The sequence below is a fragment of the Malaclemys terrapin genome, chromosome 10 (assembly GCF_027887155.1).
Source record: "Malaclemys terrapin pileata isolate rMalTer1 chromosome 10, rMalTer1.hap1, whole genome shotgun sequence".
NCBI lineage: Eukaryota > Metazoa > Chordata > Testudines > Emydidae > Malaclemys > Malaclemys terrapin.
Window position 1 is genome coordinate 35,766,759 of NC_071514.1, and position 23,736 is coordinate 35,790,494.

Below are 23,736 nucleotides of genomic sequence, written 5' to 3' on the forward strand. Positions count from 1 at the left end.
ATGCCACCATGCTCTGCAAGGCAATGATCCCAGAGTACTTGATGATAGCCTGGCGAGGAAAAGTTTTCTACCACGGAGGACACAGTAAGGCCGCTCTCCCCAGGAACCTCATGCAAAGGCTTTCCAGTTACCTCCAGGGGAGCTTTGTGGAGATGTCCCATGAGGATTTCAGCTCTATCCCTGGATATATAGACCTTCTTTTCCAGTAGCTGCACTGGAAAGGACTAAAAAGTAGAGCGCCTAGGGCAAACTAATCATGATAAACCGGACATTGTTAGATTCTTTTGCAGTAGTTGCACTGCCAAGGACTAAAACGTTAAGCGCCTAGGGCAAACAAATCATGAAAAACCCATTGTTAATATTCCTGTTCTGTTCAAAATAAATGTTTACATATTTAAAACACTTACCGACTGATCCTTCCCCTGATTCAGGGTCTGGGTTAACGCCTGGGGATAGTTGGTAGGGGATCTCTGTGAGGGTGATGAAGAGATCCTGGCTGTCTGGGAAATCAGCGTTGTAAGCGCTGTCGACTGCCTCGTCCTCCTTCTCACCTTCCTCATCTTCCCCGTCCGCTAACATCTCCGAGGAAGCGGGCGTCGACAATATCCCATCCTCAGAGTCCACGATCAGTGGTGGGGTAGTGGTGGAGGCCGCATCTAGAATGGAATAAAGTGCCTCGTAGAAACGGCATGTCTGGGGCTGGGATCCAGAGCGTCCGTTTGACTCTTTGGTCTTCTGGTATGCTTATCTCAGCTCCTTGATTTTCACGCGGCACTGCGTTGCATCCCGGCTGTACCCTCTCTCTATCATGCCTTTTGATATCTTCTCGTAGATCTTTGCAGTCTGTCTTTTCGATCGCAGCTCTGAAAGCACGGACTCATCGCCCAACACAGCGATCAGATCCAGGACTTCCCAATCAGTCCATGCTGGGGCCCTCTTTCTATTCTGAAATTGCATGGTCACCTCTGCTGGAGAACTCTGCATCGTTGCCAGTGCTGCTGAGCTCGCCACGATGTCCAAACAGGAAATGAGATTCAAACTGCCCAGACAGGAAAAGGAATTCAAATTTTCCCGGGGCTTTTCCTGTGTGGCTGGTCAGAGCATCCGAGCTCGGACTGCTGTCCAGAGCATCAACAGAGTGGTGCACTGTGGGATAGTTCCCGGAGCTATTAGCATCGATTTCCATCCACACCTACCCTAATTTGACATGGCCATGTCGAATTTAGCGCTACTCCCCTTGTTGGGGAGGAGTACAGAAATCGAATTTAAGAGACCTCTATGTCGAACTAAATAGCTTCGTTGTGTGGACGGGTGCAGGGTTAATTCGATTTAACGCTGCTAAATTCGACATAACCTCCTAGTGTAGACCAGGCCTTAGAAAACATGAATGAAATCCTGGCTCCATTGAAATCAATGAGATCTTTGCTGTGGCCTTCAATGAGACCAGGATTTTCACCTCATATGTACAGTTAACTGTTTCTAAAAAATAAGTCTGAAAATACTTAAAAAGTTAAGCAGAGAAGTGCAACCCAGATCTGTAGGTAAAACTTCTGTGTGGGAAAAAATAGGAGCAGTCTAGCATAACAAGACATGGCTTGTCTCTGGAATCGTCTTTACCTTAGTACCCCCTCCAAACACTGACTAGGCTTACCTTGATCAACTTGAGAGCTGAGAAGATCACAAGACATGATTGCAGGCTGGTGACTTTTTTGAGTAATTTGAATTCCTTGGATCACCAGCGAATGAGCTAAGGACTAGAAATAAAATCAGAGACTGAATTCTCTGTTGGCCCAAGCAAATGCAACTCCAGTGAGGTTGAGTTGGCACTGCAGCCTTTACACCAGCAATGCATTTTACCCAAGTGTCTCATCTACAGTATTGCCAACCCCAGCCATTCAGAAATCATGATCTTGGCCCCAAAAATCATGAGATTTTTAAAAAGAAATAAATAAATTTTGGATTATTTGTATTTGCCTTCTAGTTTTGGAGCCTTCAGGATGCACTCAGTTCATATATTCAAGCTTTTTCTCTGCAGCCACAAGGGCTTGAAACTTGTTTTAAATGTAAGTTGAGGAGTTGGGGCTTTAAGTAATGCATCAGATATCGGAAGACTCATGATAAAATTGTGTGAGTTGGCAGCACAGCACCTAACACTGATCAGTATGTTCATTAGGCAGGACAGCAACCACAGAACACTAGGTAGTCTCAGATGGTCACCCTGCTGCCATTAAAACCAGCCCAAACCTGCTAACCTTTAGAAAGATGAGTAAAACCAACTTTTTAAGTATGCCATTGCAAATTTACTATTATTTACTGAAGCAAAATAAACTACACCTCAGGTGACAGTTTGGAAATTTGAGGGATGATGTGACAATAAGAGGATGCTATCCCTGAGTAACAGCTCCAACAGATCCCAATGCTTGCTCTGATTAATAAGCTTACTACTGAGAGAGCTAGTAGTGACCTTGATATTTAGGTTGCCTAACAGTTTCCGTTCTTTTTCTGACACCTCTACTATTTGCAGCAGGCCTTTAAAATTCAGTAGAGAGAAAACCCTCAGGCTAGAGAAGTGCCTTTTGCTCAGCTGTAGCTAAGTTACAGATTGTTAAAAATCATGATTTTCCCTGCTCTGGTTTGTGTTTTTTCAGGAAAATTTTGGAAGCATGACAAAATAATAACTGAACACAAACATTTGAAAGATTCTGGGCTTATGGTGCCATGAAGGTCCCAGAAGGTGCAGTGGCACACACTGCATTGAGAATCCTGGGTTGCTGCTGGAGCAGCAGTGGGGAGTGGCGAGCCATATCGAGCTCCCTCCAACCCTCACCACAACGTTATACCTGGCACGTTGCCCCAGAATCACATCCCCATCCCTCCCTCTCTGAGGGGGCACCAAATTGAGCAGGTGCTCCCCCAATTCCTGGGTTTGTGGGAAAAGACCCAGACTGGGCTCCCTCCATAAGTGTCCTGGACTAAGTGTACATAGCCCCAGCCCATTCCTCCCCTCTGGAAACACAACATGGGATAGAAGCACTCCAGCTCCCAAGGAGTGGGAAAGAGAAAGGGCTGGACTGGGCTCCCTCTGAACCCTGCACATGGAACCAGAATCCTATTTTCCTACTGCAGATGATAACCTTCTCCTGCTATTAGCTAATGTTAGGTCCTGTACTTCAAGCTGTGCTGCAGTGCTGAAAGTTTTGTGTCCAAACCTTCATAATGATACATAATGGAGGGATTGTTACAGTTGTACATAATAGAATTTATTTTTACATTTTAAAAAACTGGGAAATTACATACAAATAACCTGTGTATCTGGATTATGAGATAGTCTCTAATTACATGATCACATACTATTTTTCCACAGCATTCTGGTTCATTCAGGGCACAGGATGATCCACAAAGGGGTAGAATTAAGGCTGTATGAGCAACTGCAAATCTGGCATTTCCTAATGTTTGAGTGCTTGATTTTCCAACCTAAACATCTTTCTTTTAATATATTTTTTTCTTTGTAATATAGTACTGTATATACACTTGTTGACCAGTAAAATCTTCACGATTGCAAAAATCCACCCTTGCTTTCCCTTTCTTTTTAATATGAAACCTTCTGAAATCTGTCTTGTTCCCCTGCAAACTCCTCTGGAATTCCTTACATTAGAGCTGTCAGAAGGATTAGGAATCTGCAGTGTAAACATTTGATGAACGCCAGCATGTTTCCCAAGTGATAACAAAATTCATTTACTGTTGATGCCCGATATGTGATATTTTAATGTTCATACATTTTTTCTAAACAGCAGTTTTGTTTTGGTTTATCAAATCAAGTGTTCATCTTGTTGGACTACCTACATGCCATGTTTGGGGTTCTAGAAATTGACTTCTATGAATACACCCCTTTTTTAAAAAATGTAATAAGTATAGAAAGCATTTTCTTCACTGAAAACCAACTGCATGGTTTCCTTCAAACTTTCAAAAAGCATTAATTTAGACTGAGAAATGTATTTACTAGAGCCATGATGGTGAGAGTCATGTGTCAAGCCTAACCAATTGTAAGAGGAGCTATTCATTTTAAATTTTAAGCGATATCTGTACAGGAGTTGGTGAAAACTCTTTCCGCCACCACAGCATCTGCAAAGTCCTAAACTGCAGAACTGTTTGGGGCAGTGGCCCTGCCAAATCCTAGTTATTGTCACACAGTTATAAAGTGGAATCTTTTCCAGTTGTGAGGATTTTATGTTGCTGAAGGAAATCATTTGGATCTGTTACTGAGCCTCTGTTGTGGCAAAGCCGTGTCTTGAGGGAATAAATTCTATGTCTACTCCACTTGAATTGAGGTCATTGTTGCTCACTAAAGTGGTGACAGAGCTGCAGGCTGTAGTTTATAAACTAGACCCAAGTTTTTCCTGACTGAGGAATGCCAGCAAGGAAATGTTGTGTTCTCTGTCAGTGGAGATTCTTAGTGCCCCCCTTCAGAAGAGCAGCCTCTAAGAAACATTCTTGAGGCATCACTTGATGTGGAAAATGTTTCCAGCTATGGATCTGTTTTGAACCTTTATTTGGGCTGATTAAGAAGATTATAACAGGGTAAATCAGACAGCCTCCAGAATTCTCAGGATTTCTTGACTCCATGCAGTAGCGTTTCAGGTTTCAGTAAGGTACATAAATTGCACTAATAGTGCTGGTTGATATCTTTTCCTGACAGTGAATGAAGGTCACGACCATGCTGATCCTATCTTTTTCCTTTTTTTTAAGCTCTCATCTACCTTCCATGCTGTTGATCATGAAGTTTTTTTGACACATCTGTGGTTCATACCCAGAGGTACATGGAGCCACTCTATTTCTTTCTTTTTTAAAAGATCCCAGAGCGGTACTATTAGATGATTAGCCACTCCTACTCTCCTATGATGACTCCATCCATTTCCCTTTTCCTCTAGGCTTCTAGATAGCTCCATGACTTACTTATGATTGACTAACAGGGATAGCAAGAATTTTGATGTTCCTATCGCTTCCCATTTAACTTTAGAATAAGTATAATTTTCATTCACAGATTGAGATTAGAACCTAATGTTTCTAGTAAAAAAACCTTTCCAGTGTATGTTCTATTAGTGTAAATGCTTCAAAGTCACAGAGAAGTTGAAAAATGGGGAAACCGTGTAAAGCAACCCTGGCATTCTTGCTGAATTTATTTGCTTTCAGAGCATGCTGCCAGGGTTCTCCATTTTCCCCCACAGATTTTGCAAAGGTGGTGTGTGGAGGGATATGGGGATGGGGTGGTGGAGATTGAATTTTGTTGCTTTGGTCAGGTAAATAGATCTGTTATAGATTTCCATTTCTTGTGTGTATTCTTTTGTACAAGAATCTAGAACTGTGTTATATGTACTTTCAAAGGAATGTTAATAAATATATATATAAAAAAACTGGACTGTGTGCTCTTGATATACAGTGACCTCAGTTCAGCTGCACAGAGTACAAGTTAGCACAGACTTTGGTCCAGAATGTTTAAACTGCACCTTCCCTCCCTATTCCTTTCTTCTCTCTCACTCCCTCCCTCTTTCCCTCCCTCTTCTTAGTTCTACAGTGCACACATAGCTTGTTGTATTTGCATATATGTGGTAAGGCTGTGTAATAAAATATCCTGTTTGTAATGAAAAAGTACCAGGGTACAGAATTTTAAGACTACTCTTGAATTTTCATGATTACTGTCTGGGTGTGCAATATACACACACATTCTTGCATACTTTTTACTGTTATGTATCACCTTTCATCCCAAAGCACTCTCCAAAAAGTAGCGTATACATATAGTCCCACTGACATTCAACCACCTCTTGGTTGGAAGGCAACAGTCAGTTAGTGCACTGTATGGCCAATAATATGTAGAGCAATCCATAAAGGTTAACAAAGTAACTCAAACAGTGAAGAGTTCTGGGTAACAGCACCAGTGCAAACCCCTACTCTAGTACCATAGCGTATATAATATCCAGGCAGAGCAGACAGGAAATTTTAAAGTCTTCTTTGAGAAGGACACACAGTGAACTGTATAGAATTTAATTCATCTGTGCAAGAAGAATGAAGGGCTAAGTCAACCCTGCTGAGATTTGAACCTATGATGCCAGGGAGTCTATACATGACAAATCTGATTTCTCCAACTATATATAAGATTGGGAAGGCTGGATGATAAAACCATGCTTTACATCAAATTGAAGCCTGTGTATTGGCTCCAGATCTTTTCTCAGTAGGTGTAGGCTAGTATTTTAATGATTTCAGCTTAATGAATGTGGGACCCCACTAGATACATCCTCCCGGTTTGACAGCAAACCATTGATAACCACTCTCTGAGTATAGTCTTTGAACCAGTTTTGTACCCACCTTATACTAATTTCATCTAGATCACATTTCCCTAGTTTGCTTATGAGAATGTTGTGTGGGACTGTGTCAAAAGCCTTACTAAAATCGAGATGTATCACATCTACTGCTTTCCCCCTATTCACTAGGCCAGTAGCCCTGTCAAAGAAGGAAATTTGGTTGGTTTGGCATGATTTGTTCTTGACAAATTCATACCGGCTATTCCTTGTAACCCTATTATACTCTAGATCATCTAGATGCCTATAAATTGATGACTTAATAATTTGTTCCAGTATCTTTCCAGGTATCAAAATTAGGCTGATTAGTCCATAATTCCCTGAGTCCTCTTTTTTTTCACCATTTTAAAGATAGGTGCTATGTTTGCCCCTCTCCAGTCTTCTGGAACCTCACCCATCCTCCAGGAGTTCTCAAAGATAATTCCTAATGGTTCTGAGATTGCTTCAGCTAGTTTTTTAAGTACTGTAGGATTACTTTTATCAGCTCCTGCTGACTGAATACATCTAACTTATCTAATATTCTTTAACCTGCTCTTTCCCTATGTTGACTTGTATTCCTTCCCTCTTGTTAATACTAATTTTGTTGAGTGTCTGGTCACCATTAACTTTTTTAGCGAATACTGAAGCAAAATAGACATTAAATACCTCAGCTTTCTTGATGTCATCCATTATTAGCTCTCCTTCCCCACTAAATACAGTACCTAAACTTTCCTTAGTCATTCTCTTGCTCCTTTTGTATTTAAAGAACCTCTTCTTAATGACTTTTATGTCCCTTGCTTGGTGTCACGCTATCTGGAGAAGCTCACAACTCTGAATGCCTACCTCAGGGCAGACTGTCCGAAAACAGGGCAGACACCCCAAACTCATGGTATGTTCTATAGTTAGATTTCACCAAGCCAATGACAAAGGTGAACTCCTGGATCACTATACCAGTCTTAACGTGGAGTCACAGACAGTCCACTTAGACTTTCCAGTCTATCTTGCCACCCAGACAATCTGGACTTTGTGATAAATTTTAATAAATTGCCCTGGGAGGTTGTGGAATCTCGATCATTGGAGATTTTTAAGAGCAGGTTAGACAAACACCTGTCAGGAATGATCTAGTTAATACTAGAGAGCAGGGGACTCGACTAGATGATCTCTCGAGGTCCCTTCCCATCCTATGATTCTATGATAAAATGGTTACTTACACCAAAAATCACATCACATTTAGATTGCTTCCAGTCCCAAGACACCAGTCACTTACCCCAGATCAATTGGTACTCTAGATCAGTGGTTCTCAAACTTTTTTTTTCATGGACCACTTAAAAATTGCCAAGGGTCTCAGCAGACCACTTAATGATCTTTCCAAATGTTGTTTGTACCGTTAGCTAACTATCGTAAAGCACTTTGGATAAAAGCACTATATAAAAAAACCTTAATAATTAACATTTTTTTTTGTTCTACAAATAAAAGCACACAACTCATATTTTAATATACGCAGTCTTACCTTTCTAATGCGATGGATGTGCCCTTTCTCCCCCACCGCGGCAGACCTCGAGCTGGGGCTGGGAAGGGGGGAGTGTCTCTCCCTCGCCACAGCAGCCACAGAGCTGAGGCTGGGAAGGAGGGCTGTCTCTCCCCAGCAGCCGCAGCGCTGGAGCTGGGGAAAGTTGCCTCTTTCTCTGGCCGCCACATCCCTGCACATCCAAATTCCCCACACCCCCCTCTTCTTACCACACTGCCTACATGGCTCCACTAATTAGGTGGGTGGCCCTTCATTCAGTTGTGTGCGGCCGCCCAGGCGTGCACCTTAGAGGGAACTATTCACGGACCACCTGAATGGAGTGGTCCGCGGACCACCGTTTGAGAACCTCTGCTCTAGATCTTACACCAAAGACAACACTGGTAGCCAATTCTATAGTAAACTAACTAAAGGCTTATTAACTAAGAAAAGGAAATGAGAGTTATTGAGAGGCTAAAGCAGGTAAAATATATACACATGTAAGTCACAGTTTGTAATTCCAAATGGTGACAATGATGTAATAAACTGCCACTTTCCCAAAAGTCATTTCAGGGTACCCAGATTGTCTCTGGGAATCTCCGTTTTGCATCTGGTACACTTTCTTGTAAGAGTCCAAACAATCCAGAGATCCAGGATCTTTCCTTAAATCCATACTTACATCATCTTCTCACAGAAAACAAGCTGACAGGGTCACTACCCATGTGGATTTTTCCTTTGATGATGGAGAGTGAGGAATACATTATGAATCTTTGACTTCCAGTCAGCACACACAATGACCACTTGCTTTGAAATTAGCAGTTTTCTGTTAAAGTTCTTCATTTGCATTCCACAAGGCTTCTTTCCCATTTGATGGGTTATTTAGTTACAGGGATATACACAATGAAAATGTTTACTACTACATTTAATGAGATACAACAATGCAAGTAACATTCCACTAGTTTTCATGAAGTTTAAACACCAAATACATTCTTATACATTTAACTATCACTTTGATCTATACTAATACACAAGTGACTTGGTGTGGGGCTCTGGCATGAGCTGGCACCTGGTCTGCCAGTGTCACACTATGTATAATTCATTTTGTGCCTTGGACTTTCTGATTTTGTACCTACATGTTTGGGCTATTCTTTGTACTCCTCCTTAGCAGTCTGTCCTTGTTTCTACTTTTTGTAGGATTCCTTTTTGATTTTCAGGTCATTAGAGAGCTCCTGATCGAGTCATACTGTCCTCTTACGATTCTTCTTATCTTTACTATGCTTCGGGCTAGTTTGCAGTTGTGCCGTTAATATTGTCTCCTTCAGAGACTGCCAGCTCTCCTGACCTCCTTTTCCCCTTAGATTGTCTTCCCATGGGAGTTTACCTACGGGTTCTCTGCATTTGTTAGTCTATTTTTTAAATCCATTACCCTTATTCTTCTGCTCTCACTCCTTCCTTTTCTTAGAATCATGAAATCTATCCTTTCATGATCACTTTTACCGAAATGGCCTTCCACTTTCAGATCTGCTACCAATTCCTCCTTGTTGGTCAAAATCAAATCTAAAATGGCTGTTCCCCCGGTTACTTCCTCCATTTTCTGGAACAAAACATTGTCCATAATATATTTCAGGAACTTATTTGAAATTTTATGTATTGCTATATCATTTTTCAAAAAGATGTCTGGGTAGTGAAAGTCCCCCATTACTACCATGTCTTGTGTTTTGGATATTTGTTCTAGAAATGCCTCATCCACTTCCTCTTCCTGATTTGGTGGTCTATAGTCGAATCTCCTTTCTTTTATCCTCCCATCTCTCAAAAACAGTTGATGGGACTTTGATCAAACTTTCCTTTAAAAATATACCACATTAGAAAATTTCAGCCCGGAAGGTAGACGCTTTAGGGAGCTATGAGCTTCTCAATACAAAGCTCATCCTGGGAAGTGTTTTGTAGCCTTATCTACAATAGTCTCTACCTTTAGCCTGCTATAGGCCCCAGTTCAGCAAATCACTTAAGCATGTGCTTAAGTCTCATTAAAGTCAATGGAAAGTAAGTAAATGCTTTGCTGCTTTAGGAGCATAATGAACAAACTTATAACTAGGGCCTAAGCCAATGGAAAGACTCCCATTGACTTCAAATGAGCGTTGGATCAACCTGCAGTGCATCAGAATGAGTTTATCTAAATACATATGCAAATTCTGTTTTTAATCAGATTTTTAATTGCAAGTTTCTTAGATCAGTATGGTGTATATATGTTAGTCTATAAATTATTTATTATTTTAAGGCCAGATCATGCTTGCTCTATTCAGATGAATATTTTCATTAATTTCAGTTAGTCTACCTGCATGAGTAAAGTGATTAAGATTTAGACCCTAGCCTTTTGAATACTCAAGCATATAGGCAATCTAAGAATAAATTAATTGGCTTTTATTGTGTTACAGGCATACAGTACATGAAATAATGCTTTGGAAATTGCTATACTAGTAATTATAGTAGTACTTCTAGTAGTTATACTAGCAATTTTAGGTTAATTATTTGCTATTAAGGGATTGCTGAGGTTCATACTGTCAATATATTAAACATCTTTATCATATCCTATAAATTTTTAGCTTATTTTATGAATTTTTGGAAAAAGAAGTATAGAATACCTAAATGATTTGAATGATGCAATTTGTAATTGACTTAAGTAATGTTTAAAACGCAGGAGACATTTTAGTAAAATAATGGCAGTTTTTCAATGTGAATGTCAGCTATACCCTAACTTCATACATTTGTGTGGCACTCATTTTAATATACTCCTAATTAATAAGAGTACATTTTTGTCTTTCACCAACAGTCTCCTTAACTTCATTGTTGCTAATTACATGCACTGTATAACCCTGGAAATAGCTTTTAAAAGTCTCTCATTATATCACTTAGATTCATTTTTATTTTTTATCACTACAGTTTCCCAAATTCTTAATTTAAAAGGGCAGTGGCTTGTTTTGTTTAGATTTATATTTTGGACTTTTACATTGTTTTTTACAATTTAGGGTTGAATATTGGTGCTTGTGACAGCAAGGCACATCAGCTGCTGCCAATGGCTTCATTCTAGCAAGCTTGTCCACTATAGTTTTGGTGTTGCACCTCAGTCCTGTGATACAGCACAAATGCACAGGCATATGTTTGGCCTTGGGCAAAGATTGCCTGTTATGCCAAACAGGTTTATGGGCTTGATAGGTAAAAACATTCTCTAGATACTAGACCAATCATTATACATGAGAGTGAGTTAAGACCAAGGAGAGGTTTCCTAAAGATGCTAAGGGATTTAGCAGCACAAGTCCCACAGAAGTCATTCAGACTTGTGCTCCTAAATCCTTTCACCTTAACTAACACTCTCATATGTACAGGTTTGTACAGTATGTGAGAATAAGCTCCGTGGACTTTCTGAGGACTTGTGCTACTAAACCTCTTCGCCTCTTTTGAAAATCTGCCCCTAAGACCTTGCCCATCACTGTAAATTTTCTGATCGTTTAAAGCCAAGCCTGTAATGTTATTTAAACGTAAGGGTGTATTGCGCGGGGGGCTGGAAAGCTACAATACATTTTCAAAGTTCTATGATGAGGCAGTCTTAACCCAGAATAGAAGCATCACCAAAAAAAGGGGTGGGTGGGTGGCTTTTGTGGGAAATAAAACTGCTGTACAAACTACATTATATGAAAATGAATGTTACACTAACTGCAACTGAGTTCTAGATAATACATTTTACCTCTTGTAGAAACCTTGCCTTGAAATGCTGAAAATTCTCTGCAGAGGAGCTGAAGTTAGTTAAATACTGGAACAACTGCTGATTTATTTGCATCTTTCAACATGACCAATCCCCAGTAAGTACGATATGAGAAAGTTACAAATGCTTTTCCATTCAATGAGTCAAATCCCATTCATGTAAAATCCTCTGTGCCAAATTCTCCTGATCCCAAGGAGGTTGCCTCAGTATTCCTGGGAGGAGAATTTTAAGTTTGGGGTAAGAGATGCAGGATTTGCTCAGTTGTCTGCAGACCCGGAATTAGTGCAACAACAACAAAATGAATATTGTAAACTTTTCTGAAGTGTTGTTAATAGTGAATTACCAAGAACTAATATATAAAATTATTTTCGGGTCTATCTAAATTGTTGTTGTCCTGCCAACAAGCCTGTGTTAAGACTATTTGTCAACACTGTTTCATTTGCTTTTTCACTGTCACTTCATTATCTATCTCTCATTTAATCTACTTAAGAGTCCAAAAGGTTAAAAAAAAACAAAAAAAAAACAGTTGGAAGCTGAAAGGGCTTCTCTAACACTTTTCAGTTTGTTCTATAATACCGGTAGTCACACTGTGGTCCACTTCCAAAATAGCTAATATGTGGTATAAAAGCATTAAATCAGACAAGAGAAAAGTCTGGCCAAATATCAGAAAAAAATCTCCTGCTAATTAGATCTTTTTAGACAGTGAAATTATTTTCAGTGGAAGTGGTAAAAGTCTCATTCCTTGAGACATGTAAAATTAGATTGGACAAAGAACTAAATAAAGGGACACTGGCTAGATGACCCAAAGGATCTTTTGCACTAATTTCTATGATTGTGTGAAACAATATAGGTCATTGCAAGCCTTTTACTTCAGTCATAATAGTGTCTTCACATTGTTAAAGTGACCTTCCCAGGTAATCCGTGCAGTGGTTCTACTCCATTGTAATTCTAATGCTTAGACTCTGAGCAATACTGCCTTTTCCCACCTCTTCAACTTAGACTTTTATCCTTCTTCATCCACGTCTTATGTTCCTGGCTCCAAACTCTTACAAGACACACGATTTAGGCAAGAGCTCTTCTAAATTATTCAGGTTTTGTGAGAAAGATGAAGTCTTATTCAGGTTGGTTGAATAACTGGAGGATTATAATAAGCTCTTTTTAAAAAAAAATCAATGCAACTTTTGCAGTCAAATAAGAAAGGAAAGTTGCGTGTAAGGCACTTTTTAACTGTATCCCTAAGAAAGGTGCGATGGTTGGGAAAGTATTTTTCTATCTGTCAAAAACTTGAATGAAATAGCCTGGCATTTCTTCAGAAGTTAACAAGCTCTCCCAGATTAAAGCTAAAGAGGTTTATGTTTACGACACAATGTGAGTCAAATGGAAAGGGAGGCATTCATTGGAGTCCACAAAGAATCTATACCTGCTGGGACTTGACAGGCAAACCCTCTACACTAACAGAGTTGTCCATCACATATACTATATATTAAGTACTGGGCAATAACTTAATTTTTCTCTAAGTGGTATCTTATTGTAAGTCATATAGACACACATACATAGAATATCAGGTTTGGAAGGGACCTCAGGAGGTCATCTAGTCCAACCCCATGTCCCAGATCCCTAAATGGCCCCCTCAAGGATTGAACTCATAACCCTGGGTTTAGCAAGCCAATGCTCAAACCACTGAGCTATCCCTTGGTTTTACCCTTGTATGCGTGCATGGAGTTCCATTAACATTAAGAAGGATAGAGAATGCATGACCAGTTTTAAAATTATGTTCTACACATATATGGATGGGAAGAATTTATCTGGGATCCTCCTATAATTTTATTCCTCTTCTTACTCAATAACTCTCCTCAGAAATCCTAGAGCATTAGCAACCCTTTCTCTGGTTGAGTAGGGCAAGATGTGGCAGCATTCAGAACTTTTCTAAATATTGACCAGAGGTCAATGAAGGGCAATAGAATGTATGTATTACCTTAGAGCAGTGGTTCTCAAACCATGGGGAAGGCCTCCCAATGGAAGCACAGGAATGTGTCAAGGGAATGTGCTTCTTTTTTTTAAAAAAAAAAAGAGCTCTGGCTGTCAGCTCTGGCTCATGCAGCAAGGCCATGCACACCCAGGAGGCGGAGATAAATGGGACAGCCAGAGCCTGTCCCCCAGGGCTAACAGCTGGAGCACCACCACTTAGGCTCTCCTCCGTCCACCCCCTCAATCCCTCAGCAGGAGGCAGCCCTGGCTTGGGGTCTCCTTCCCCATTTCCCCCACCAACGCCTCAATCCCTCGTCTCAATGCAGCGGGGCTCTGGCTGTCAGCCCCAGAAGAGCAGCAGCAGCGCAGAAGTAAGGGTAGCAATGGGGCACTAAGTCTGTTGTGAAAAGTGATATTGATGAATATTACTTTTCTCATTACCACCCTTACTTCTGTGCTGCTGCTGCTGGGTGCCCTGCCGGCAGATGCTGCTCTCTGCTCTGCCTTCAGAACTGGGTGTTGGTATATGTACTTGGGAAGGGGGCGTAAGCAACTACAGACACCAAGAAGGGGAGCCCAATCAGATAAGTTTGAGAATCACTGCCTTAGAGTGATTTGTACACTGGTCAGTAAAGTGCTTGATCATTGTTCACTGATCTCACTACAAGGAGGGGGGTTAGTTCATGTAACTACATGCCTTCGTTTCATTGACTCTCTCTTCTACTTTGCAAGTATACTTTGCTACATAGTTCATAGTTTTTTTCTTTGTGTGTTTGTTGAATATTTATGTTTATATTTTATGTGCATGAAAAGGCTTCAGCTCTGCAGTCTGAATCCAATTTTGCCCTTGTGTGCATATGAGGATGCTATTAACCTCAGTGGGAGCGACCTTTCACAGATGAGGATAGATTTTGGCCCCATAAAACATTTCTCCACATGTATTATCAAAAATGACACATAAATACCAGTAATCAAGCCTTTTTCCTTCATTATGGGAAATTTTAGTCCTGCTACTTGTGGAAGTTTCCCATTCCTTACTGCGTATATTTTTTTCCGTTTGCTTATTCATCATTTCAGGCCTACAATAGAAGGTGGAGTTTCAGAAGTTGAGATCATTTCACAACAAGTAGAAGAGGAGACCAAAAGCTTAGCTCCTGTACAACTTGTTAACTTCACTTATCGAGATTTACCCCTTGCTGCGCTTGATCTCTCTGTGGCAGGGTCCCAGCTCTTATCAAATTTGGATGAGGAGTACCAAAGAGAAGGGTAAGTGCAAAGGGTATCCTAAAGGATTTTCATGGTTTACAGAAGGGAAAGCCATGAGATGGAGAGAGAAGGCCAGCCTATTTCACTTGAATCTGTTCTAAAAGCATCTTTTCCTAATGTAGCTATTTAGTTGTTTTCAGACTCCTTGCAATAAAGTAATTTCTGGCTCCCGTGTGAACACAGTGCATATTAGGAAACTGCCGTCAGAGAGAAAACTAAAGCTTGGTCTATACTAAAATGTTAGGTCAACCCAGCTACGTCACTCAGGGGTGTGAAAAATCCACACCCTTCAGCGATGTGATTAAGCTGACCTAACCCCTGGTGTAGATAGTGCTCGGTCAACTGAAGAATTCTTCCTTCGACCTAGCTACTGCCCCTTGGGAAGGTGGATTACCTGCTGCGATGGTAGAACTTCTCCCGTCAGTGTCTACACTAAAGTGCTACAATGGCACAGAAATGCTGTAGCATTTCAAGTGTAAACAAGCCCTAAGTTGAGTCGTTTGCCCTGACTTTTGGCTCTTCCCCATAAAAACAAAACAAAACAAAAAATGCAGAAAAGCCATTCCATAGGTCCTCTGTGATAGATGTCTCAGGAGAGTGTTCCATGGTGAGATGCAGGGGTCAGTGACGGTGGTCCACATGTTTGAGTGGACATTTCTTGACCTGGTGATTATGACTATGCAACACAACCTCCTAAGCCTCATGCAGATTATTTCTGTTTCTAAAAGAAGAATTTGCTCTGGTAGGCTGTGAATGAGGCTGTTGATATTCAGAATATATATCAGGGATCGGCAGCTTTGGCACGGAGCCCATCAGGGAAAGCCCCTGGCGGGCCGGGCTGGTTTGTTTATCTGCCGCATCCGCAGGTTCGGCCGATCACAGCTCCCACTGGCTGCGGTTTGCCGTCCCAGGCCAATGGGGGCAGCAGGAAGTGGCGTGGGCTGAGGGATGTGCTGGCCGCCCTTCCTGCAGCCCCCATTGGCCTGGGACAGCGAACCACGGCCAGTGGGAGCTGCGATCAGCCAAACCTGCAGACGCAGTAGGTAAATAAACCGGTCTGGCCCGCCAGGGTGCTTACCCTGAGCTTACCCTGACGGGCCGCATGCCAAAGGTTGCCGATCCCTGATATATTTGCACAATAATGTTGTTGATAGAACATACATGCCGATTCTGGCTACATTTACACAGGGAGTCCAAATCAAGTTCATTATATTTGTTAGAAAATGTCTTTGGAAATGAGAGAATTAAAACACTTACTAAATATACTCTTCAACTGAGTATATTAAAGGTAAAAGAATGTTTAATACTGAATCACAATATATATGAGAATGGCAAAGCATTTTACCTAGATCCATTATTTTTATAAGTAGTGGTTTGTAAGTAGCTACCTTAAAAATGTAACAAACCTAGCACCTTGATTGTCTAAAAGGCAGGGAATACCCATAGTGGGGGAGTGTAGAAGGCTGTGTTCTGCCTTAGACATGGATGCCACTTCTGTTGGTCTGAAGGCCAAATTGAGCTTTTTACAAAGGCCAGTTAACGAGTCAAAATTTCACTGTAATTTACAGGTAAAACAAGTAACATGTAAACACATTTTACTTATGGTTGTAGTAGGAGTTGTTTATATTTATGTCTGTATCTATAATTTTCACTCCATGCATCTGAAGAAGTGGGTTTTTTTACCCACGAAAGCTTATGCCCAAATAAATCTATTAGTCCTTAAGGTGCAACTGGACTCCTCCTTGTTTTTATGGATACAGACTAATACAGCTACCCCTCTGATAACTGACTGCACAGTGACTCATTTGGAAAGCTGTCTCCCTTAGTGTGTGAAGCTATATAAAAGTAGCATCGCCTTTGATAAGGAGACCAATTGCCCAACATTGGATTAGATAGCTACTGTTCATTACTATTTCAGTTTATATCTTACCAAATGTATATAGCTACTTTTACTGCATGATTTATCTAAAAACACTTCACAGTAAATCAATCTGAGATTTCAAGATGAAGACGTATAAAAAGGTTTATATAAGCTTCAAATTGTTGACAATTAGATATGTTTTAATCTACTCTTAGAAATCAGCAAAGATGAGACATCCTTGATCTACACTCAGCAGGTATTCCATGCTGCAGTCAGGAAGCAGAAGGAGGGGAAAGTTCTTGCCACTAGTTTTTTTTCCAAATTGGACTTCATGAGATGTCTTCAGAAATTCCAAACAAGGGGAAATAAATTTCAGTTAGATTATATAAATATGATGCAATACCACATGTGTCTGAAGAGGCACTTTATAATTAATTTGAGTATGCAGGTGTAAGCCTGAGGCTATACTGCTATTGGATAAATATAAAACAAGGTTAGTGCAAGTATTCAGCCCTAGTAGCTGCAGATTTTACCATCTGAAGATCCATTCTCCAAGGTCCAAAGATCTGTTACAATGGGTACTTCAACCTGCTTGCATCCTGGGTGCAGAAACAGACCTGTCAGTCACAGACAGCAGGGGAATGCCCCTCTCTCTGAAATTCCCCCCAGATTTATTTGCCTCCGCAGTGGCCAGTGGCTCAGCCAGGCCTCCCTGCTATGAAGCTTTTTTGTGGAAAATTCCAGACTTTATTTCAAATTTCTGACTAACAGATTGGTTGAAAAATGTGTCTGTCTAATTCCCAGCAGTGTCACAGGATTTCATTTGCCTTGTGAGGAGATTGCCCCCTCAACTGTGCTTCCCCTTTGGAGGCATTTGCAGCGGTTGGTGCTCCTGCAGGTTTCAGGGAGTGAGTTAGGCTGAAAAAAGTCAGAGGCAAAGGGAAAGGTCTGTGTGGTCTGCTTCACCTTCTTACCTACTGTTTTTTGAGGGAGCTTGGCTGTTCTATGGGCAGAGCACAGCTTCCTCCTCACAGCTCAAACTGGGCAGGGTCACCTCAGTCCACCCTTCCCCAGGCAGGAAAGAAACTGGGTAGGATTGGAATAGCCGGCTCCAGGGGAGAGCAGCTCCTCCACCCCTATCTCCACGATGGGAATGACTTCAGAGAGTCAGTGTGCCAGATGGTAGATTACACATAAATCCGAATAATCCACACCAGCAACCATGCTCCCAGCTGTGAAGGTCAGTCACCTCCTCCCTCCCTTTATCTCCCCGCAGGCTGTAGATGGACACAGCACAGACTCTGCCAACATCACAGACTGCAGCAAGATATCTTTGGGGCTATCTCCCTCTTCCAGCTGCCACCCCACCTCTATAACAGGCGTCCTGGGATTCCCAGGCTGCCATCTCCAGGGAAAACACACAGCCATATGGCCAATCTACTTCCGGTGCAGTAGAGAGGGGTAGAGCTTCTGTGAAAGCCCATCTTTGAACCTCAGGCCTGTACCTTCCTGAGAGACCCAAAAGGGGCCCATGTTGGGTAGAGGATACAACATGTCCCAGCCTCTTTGAAAACAGGGAGATTGCTAGCCACTTGAACTATTTTTGGAGCAGTCTCTGAGTCCAGTTTCTCTCCCCCATCTGAAGCAGGATTATGGAGACAAATTCCCAAAGGGTAATTAATTAAACTTAGTGGTGTTTTCCCTGCTCACCTTCACAGAGTTCAGTGTGGCAGATCTATGCAAAAAGAATCAGGCCAGAGACTTGTGCAGACCCCTCTGGGCATGCCTGCACATACACACACACAAGAGGGAATTCTTCCTTTTTTGGGGGGAAGGCCTGCTGTCTGAATCAGAGTTAGGGGATCAAATAATAAAAATATATTAACAACAAACAAACAAACCAAAAGAAGTGGAGGATAGACTTTTAGGCAGAGTACAGAGTATTGTGAAACTATGCTTAGGACAGTGGTTCTCAAACTTTTGTATTGATGACCCCTTTTGCCCAGCAAGCCTCTGAATGCGACCCCCTCCTTTATAAATTAAAAACACATTTTTATATATTTAACACTATTATAAATGCTGCAGGTGAAGCGGGGTTTGAGGTGGAGGCTGACAGCTTGCAACCCCCCCCCCCCCCCCATGTAATAACCTTGCAACCCCCTGAAGGGTTAAAACCCCCAGTTTTGAGAACCCCTGGCTTAGGAGGTCTGCAGCTGCCCTGGAACTTACCCTACAGGCTGGTGCAAAGTCTGTAGTTTAATTACTATGTTAAACAAGTGAAACATAGCCTTGAGAGTCTTCAGGAGGCCTTAATGCAAGTGTATAGAGTGTCCATGCAAGAAGGTCAAAGTGTTAGCAGCATTCTCAAGTAAAGGAAGTTTTGTGTGAATCTCAACATTAAGTGCTTCCTTAGGGCAACAACCCTTATAGATTAAACTCCTGAAAGTCTCCTAATACTTCATATCAGTTAAAATACACTGCCTATAGCTACTATATCCAGTCAGACAAGTATTGAAGTTGGGAGCTTTCTCAGATGAGACAGAGCTAGTCTGTGCTTCTAATTCAGACAAGTAGTCTTCAAGCTGTCCTACTATTGATTCCTAGAGTAAAGTGAAAAAATATTCTTTCTTCTGTTAAGCATCAACGTCTAGTCCTTAGGACTACTGACAGCCTTAGGCCAGAGAAGTTATATCCCCTGTATTAAGATTTGCTAGGTGGTCAGATGACCATCAATACATAAACTCACCAAAATTTAACATATTGGTTATCTGGTCTTTAACCAATGCCATTTTTTGTCAGAAGGCTTCTCCACACTATAGAGTGCAGGGGAAGATGGAGGATATATAATATACCTCATTTGGAATGTCCGTACCTAAAAAGATAAGCCTGTTCCTTACCCTGGAGGAACACCGCATTGAAAATCCTGTTGTAACAGATCCATGGACCTTAGCACAATGAAGAATAGAAAAGCGTGTGTCTGCCACAGATCAGATAATGCACTTGTCAGAGGGTGAGTACAAAATAACCAAAAGGTTCTATTCAACCCTCAGTGTTACTGTGATGTTCTCATTAAGGCTATTGGGAGTTGTTCATGATATTGGAGAGAGTGGACGCCAAAGTAGAAGTGTTATTGTAAGGGAAATTGTTAACCAGAAATCTAGTGAGTGTTTAAAAATGAGTTAAAAGTAGCTTCAGGTGCCGCTCCTAATTTTTATGGTTTATGTTGGTATTTTCTATTTTATAAAAATATTTTCTCTCCCCACTGCCATGTAAAAGATCCACACAACTAATGGGAAATTGATGGGAAAGAGTGAAATTGATTATAGACAGAAAATATTAAATGCACAAATAAACAAACACATTGAAAAAATACTAGATCAGTATTTTTTAAATCTCATAATAAATTTAAAAACTTAGCCAGAAGTGAAAATGTTTTGGGTTTTGTTTTTGGTGTGTGTGGGGGTGGACTGGGGAGGGGGGGGATTGTTTAATTTAAGTAATGGACAGTGTCCCTAAATATGAAAAAAAAATTAGTCTGGTCCATATCTTGTGCTGGTTATGTGTTTTATCTGGTGGATATACCTGTATGATTTTTTTTTTAACTATTTGTCTTAGTTTGTTGCTTCTGTACTGAGCCACATTTTAAATCTACTTACATTTGCTTATGTAGAGAGTAAAATAAACTATAGAAAATTATTTAAGAAAAAATGATGGGAAGTAGGATAAGAGGAGGAACAGAGAAGAGAGAGCAGTGAAATAGGAACATTGTGGGCTGGAGTTTGGAACAGCTGGGGACGTTAAAAATGGTCAAAGACTTGTCAACAATATTAGGAAGTTAAACATGGGAGAATAATAAACCTTCATGCTTTTAATTTTCAAATCATTTTACAAACAGTAATTAATGCATTCAATCTTCCTGTGAGAAAGGGATGGAAGTATCATTATCTACATTTTACAAATAGGGCAACTGAGGTACAGAATTTAAAGGTCAAATTTTCAAAAGTGACATTTGATTTTTGGTGCTGTAATTTTTAGGTAGTGAGTTTAGGTCATTTTATTCAGTGGGAGCAGAATCATGGCCCTGAAGTATGAATTTCAGAGATGCTGAGCACTGGCAGCTCTCAGTGAACTCAATAGTAAAACTTCCATCGACTTTAATGGTGCAGGATCAGTCCCTTGGTGTCTTAAGATAGTCACTAGCCTAAGGCCAAACAACAAGTCCTTGTATTTACAATAACCCTTCTAAAATTTTCTGTAAACAAAGCTGTTTGGATAGACTTTTTTAAAAAACTTTTCTGTGTTTATTTTAATGATTTCTTCTTGTGCAATGTTCTTGGCAGTCTTCTCCAGACGTGAAGTATAGAATTAAGGCTGGATTACATCTTTGTGCTGCTTCACTCCCCTTCTCCAGATGAAATGCCAGTGCATATTTATGTAGATGTGATTCAGGATTCTTGCACCTGAATCTCTCAGCCTTTGGATATTTTCAAAATTGCTTCTCTTTCTGATTTATCAAAGTTCTTTTCATAGTCTACAGTGTAATAATACAGTGTCTTGCATCTGAAGAAGTGAGGTTCTTACCCACGAAAGCTTATGCTCCTAGTACTTCTGTTAGTCTCAAAGGTGCCACAGGACCCTCTGTTGCTTTTTAGTGTAATAATAGACTCTACAGCAGTGTTTCCCAAACTTGGGACGCCGCTTGTGTAGGGAAAGCCCCTGGCGGGCCGGGGCGGTTTGTTTACCTGCCGGGTTGTCAGGTTCGGCCGATCGCGGCTCTCACTGGCCGCGGTTCGCTGCTCCAGGCCAATGGGAGCTGCGGGAAGCGGCGGTCAGTACGTCCCTCAGCCCGTGCCGCTTCCCGCAGCTCCCATTGGCCTGGAGCAGCGAACCACGGCCAGTGGGAGCCGCGATTGGCTGGACCTGCAGACGTGGCAGGTAAACAAACTGGCCCGGCCCGCCAGGGGCTTTCCCTACACAAGCGGCATCCCAAGTTTGGAAGACACTGCTCTACAGCATGGCTTGTTTTATTCCACAATGACCTGATTCCACTGTTTGCAGATGAACCACAGTAAAATCACTTTAATAAAATTAGAATAATAAAGCCGAGGTGAAATACTGGCTCCAGTAAAGTTTGGGAGCTTCACCATTAACTTCACTTTGGGGCCAGGATTTCACCAGTACTTTGTTCACCAGTACTATTGTGATGAGCTGATATAACCCTGACACAATGTGGCATAACCTGTAGTTGTATAAAATAGGTCCCTCATGTTTCTCTTATCTTGAATGAATTCCTCTCCTACAGTTCTTCAAATTTCTTGTTCTCTATCTTATGGTGGGCCATGCAAAGTAACTCCAACTCTTCCTGTTACTGTGAACATTTCTGTGCTTTTAGAGATCTGTTAGTTATTTCTGCTTTGTAATAAAGAAGTGATGTTTGGGGGTAAAGGGATGTTTTATTTTTCCAAGATATAAAATTGCATACTAACTGACTATCTCTGCATAGCATTCTTCATATCTTTTTAGAATCTATAAAGCTTTTGGTTAAGTTTGTGAGATACAGAAAGCAACACATTATTCACAAGATTACAGGTATTGTGTTAATTGAAGAAATAACTGGAACCTAATCCTACAAGGATTTATGCACATGCATAACTTTACATGTATGTGTTAACTATGTAAATATTAAGTATGTGCATAAATCTTTACAAGATCAGAGCTATAGTAGTGACATTTCATGGAAGATTTTGCACAGCAGCTGTGCAGTGCTGCATGTCAATAAAATGCTTCAACCCAAACTACTTCTGTTACTACCATGGAATGTTGTGGGGTGTTTTCCTTCATTATTTTTTGTGTTGCTGTTGCTTTTTATTAGTTTTCTTGACGTGGTCAGTATTCTTATTCTAGATTTATTTTTCATCCTTGTTCCTGTTGTCTTGTAAAAGATGTAAACATTCTGTTCTTTCTGGCATTTTACATTGCCTCTTCATTTTCATTTTGATTTTTGTGATCTCATTTCTTATTATTATTTTATTTGTAAAACACCAAGAATGTGCTAATTTTGCTCCTTCAGACAGTTTAGTCTGGCTTCTATGTTTGCATCAGATGGTGCTAGATTCTTCATTATTTCTGTTTTTTTCCAAATCTTTGAATTATTATTTTGATTTCTATCTAGTATTTTAATTGTTTGCTGCAAGACTTAGAGGGGGATTAACTAAAATGGGGTTAAGTTTCTGCCTTTCTTCCTTGGTTTGCCACTTGATACTGTAAGGGCTTTTACTATCCTACATCACTCCTCTTAATTACTCTGTTCAACTCATAGAGGTCCATGAAGATATCAGACTGATCCATGATGCATTACTCAGCCCCAAGGAGGGAGATGAGATGGAGAGCTTTTAAGGCTGAACTGTATCATGCAGTGAGCAAGCTCTCTCTCTATTTACAAAAGTGATGTTTGGTTGGTTTTTTGTTTTTTTGGGTTTTTTTTTTAACATATGCATAACTGCCAGACATGAACTGGGGCCAGAAAGATGGAACAAAAGCTGAACAGCGAAATGTACTGAAGGAGACTGTAATGATGATTTGTTCTCTTGTGCAGTACTACATCATTGTTACTCTGTGTGCTCTGGTCCAAATCTAAGACCTGCATTGCAGCAGAAAATGTTCTCCCTCTTTTCCACTTTGAGCATTCGGCACTCTAAATTCTGTGGGATAACTGGCTCTTTATTGCAAAACATATAAAATGTTGCACTGCTCAGTCAGTATGTTACAAACATGTTCCATGATTTTGAAATGTTTTTCTGATTCTTTTCTGACACAGATCATTCAAAATCTTCATTTGAACGCTCTTACCTATGGTAGGTTGTTTCTGTATGTGTCATGGTGCACAAGACCCTTTCAGCCTGATCTACATTAGCCTTTCTCCCTAATGTTTCCCACCAGTACTCCCACTGGTATAGCTAAACCAGTGGAAGCACTAATACAGGTAATGCAGTGACTGCCCGTGTCTTAACCAAGATACCATGAAGACCTGCTGTGCGTAGCTAGT

The 23,736-nt window shown here is 40.8% G+C and overlaps 1 protein-coding gene across 5 annotated transcripts in view; it reads left to right on the forward strand.

The window, feature by feature from the left end:
- TMEM266 (transmembrane protein 266) overlaps positions 1-23,736 on the forward strand; it is a 120,019-nt gene that overhangs the window by 29,171 nt on the left and 67,112 nt on the right. For 3 of the 5 annotated variants that reach the window (XM_054041512.1, XM_054041515.1, XM_054041513.1), the window contains 2 exons: positions 11,588-11,693; positions 14,642-14,830. In XM_054041512.1, the coding sequence (XP_053897487.1) occupies positions 11,680-11,693; positions 14,642-14,830 (203 nt within the window). In that variant the 5' untranslated portion in view covers positions 11,588-11,679. Of the gene's footprint in view, positions 1-4,792; positions 4,814-11,587; positions 11,694-14,641; positions 14,831-23,736 lie in introns of those variants that run through there. The other 2 variants (XM_054041514.1, XM_054041517.1) reach the window with 2 other exon arrangements.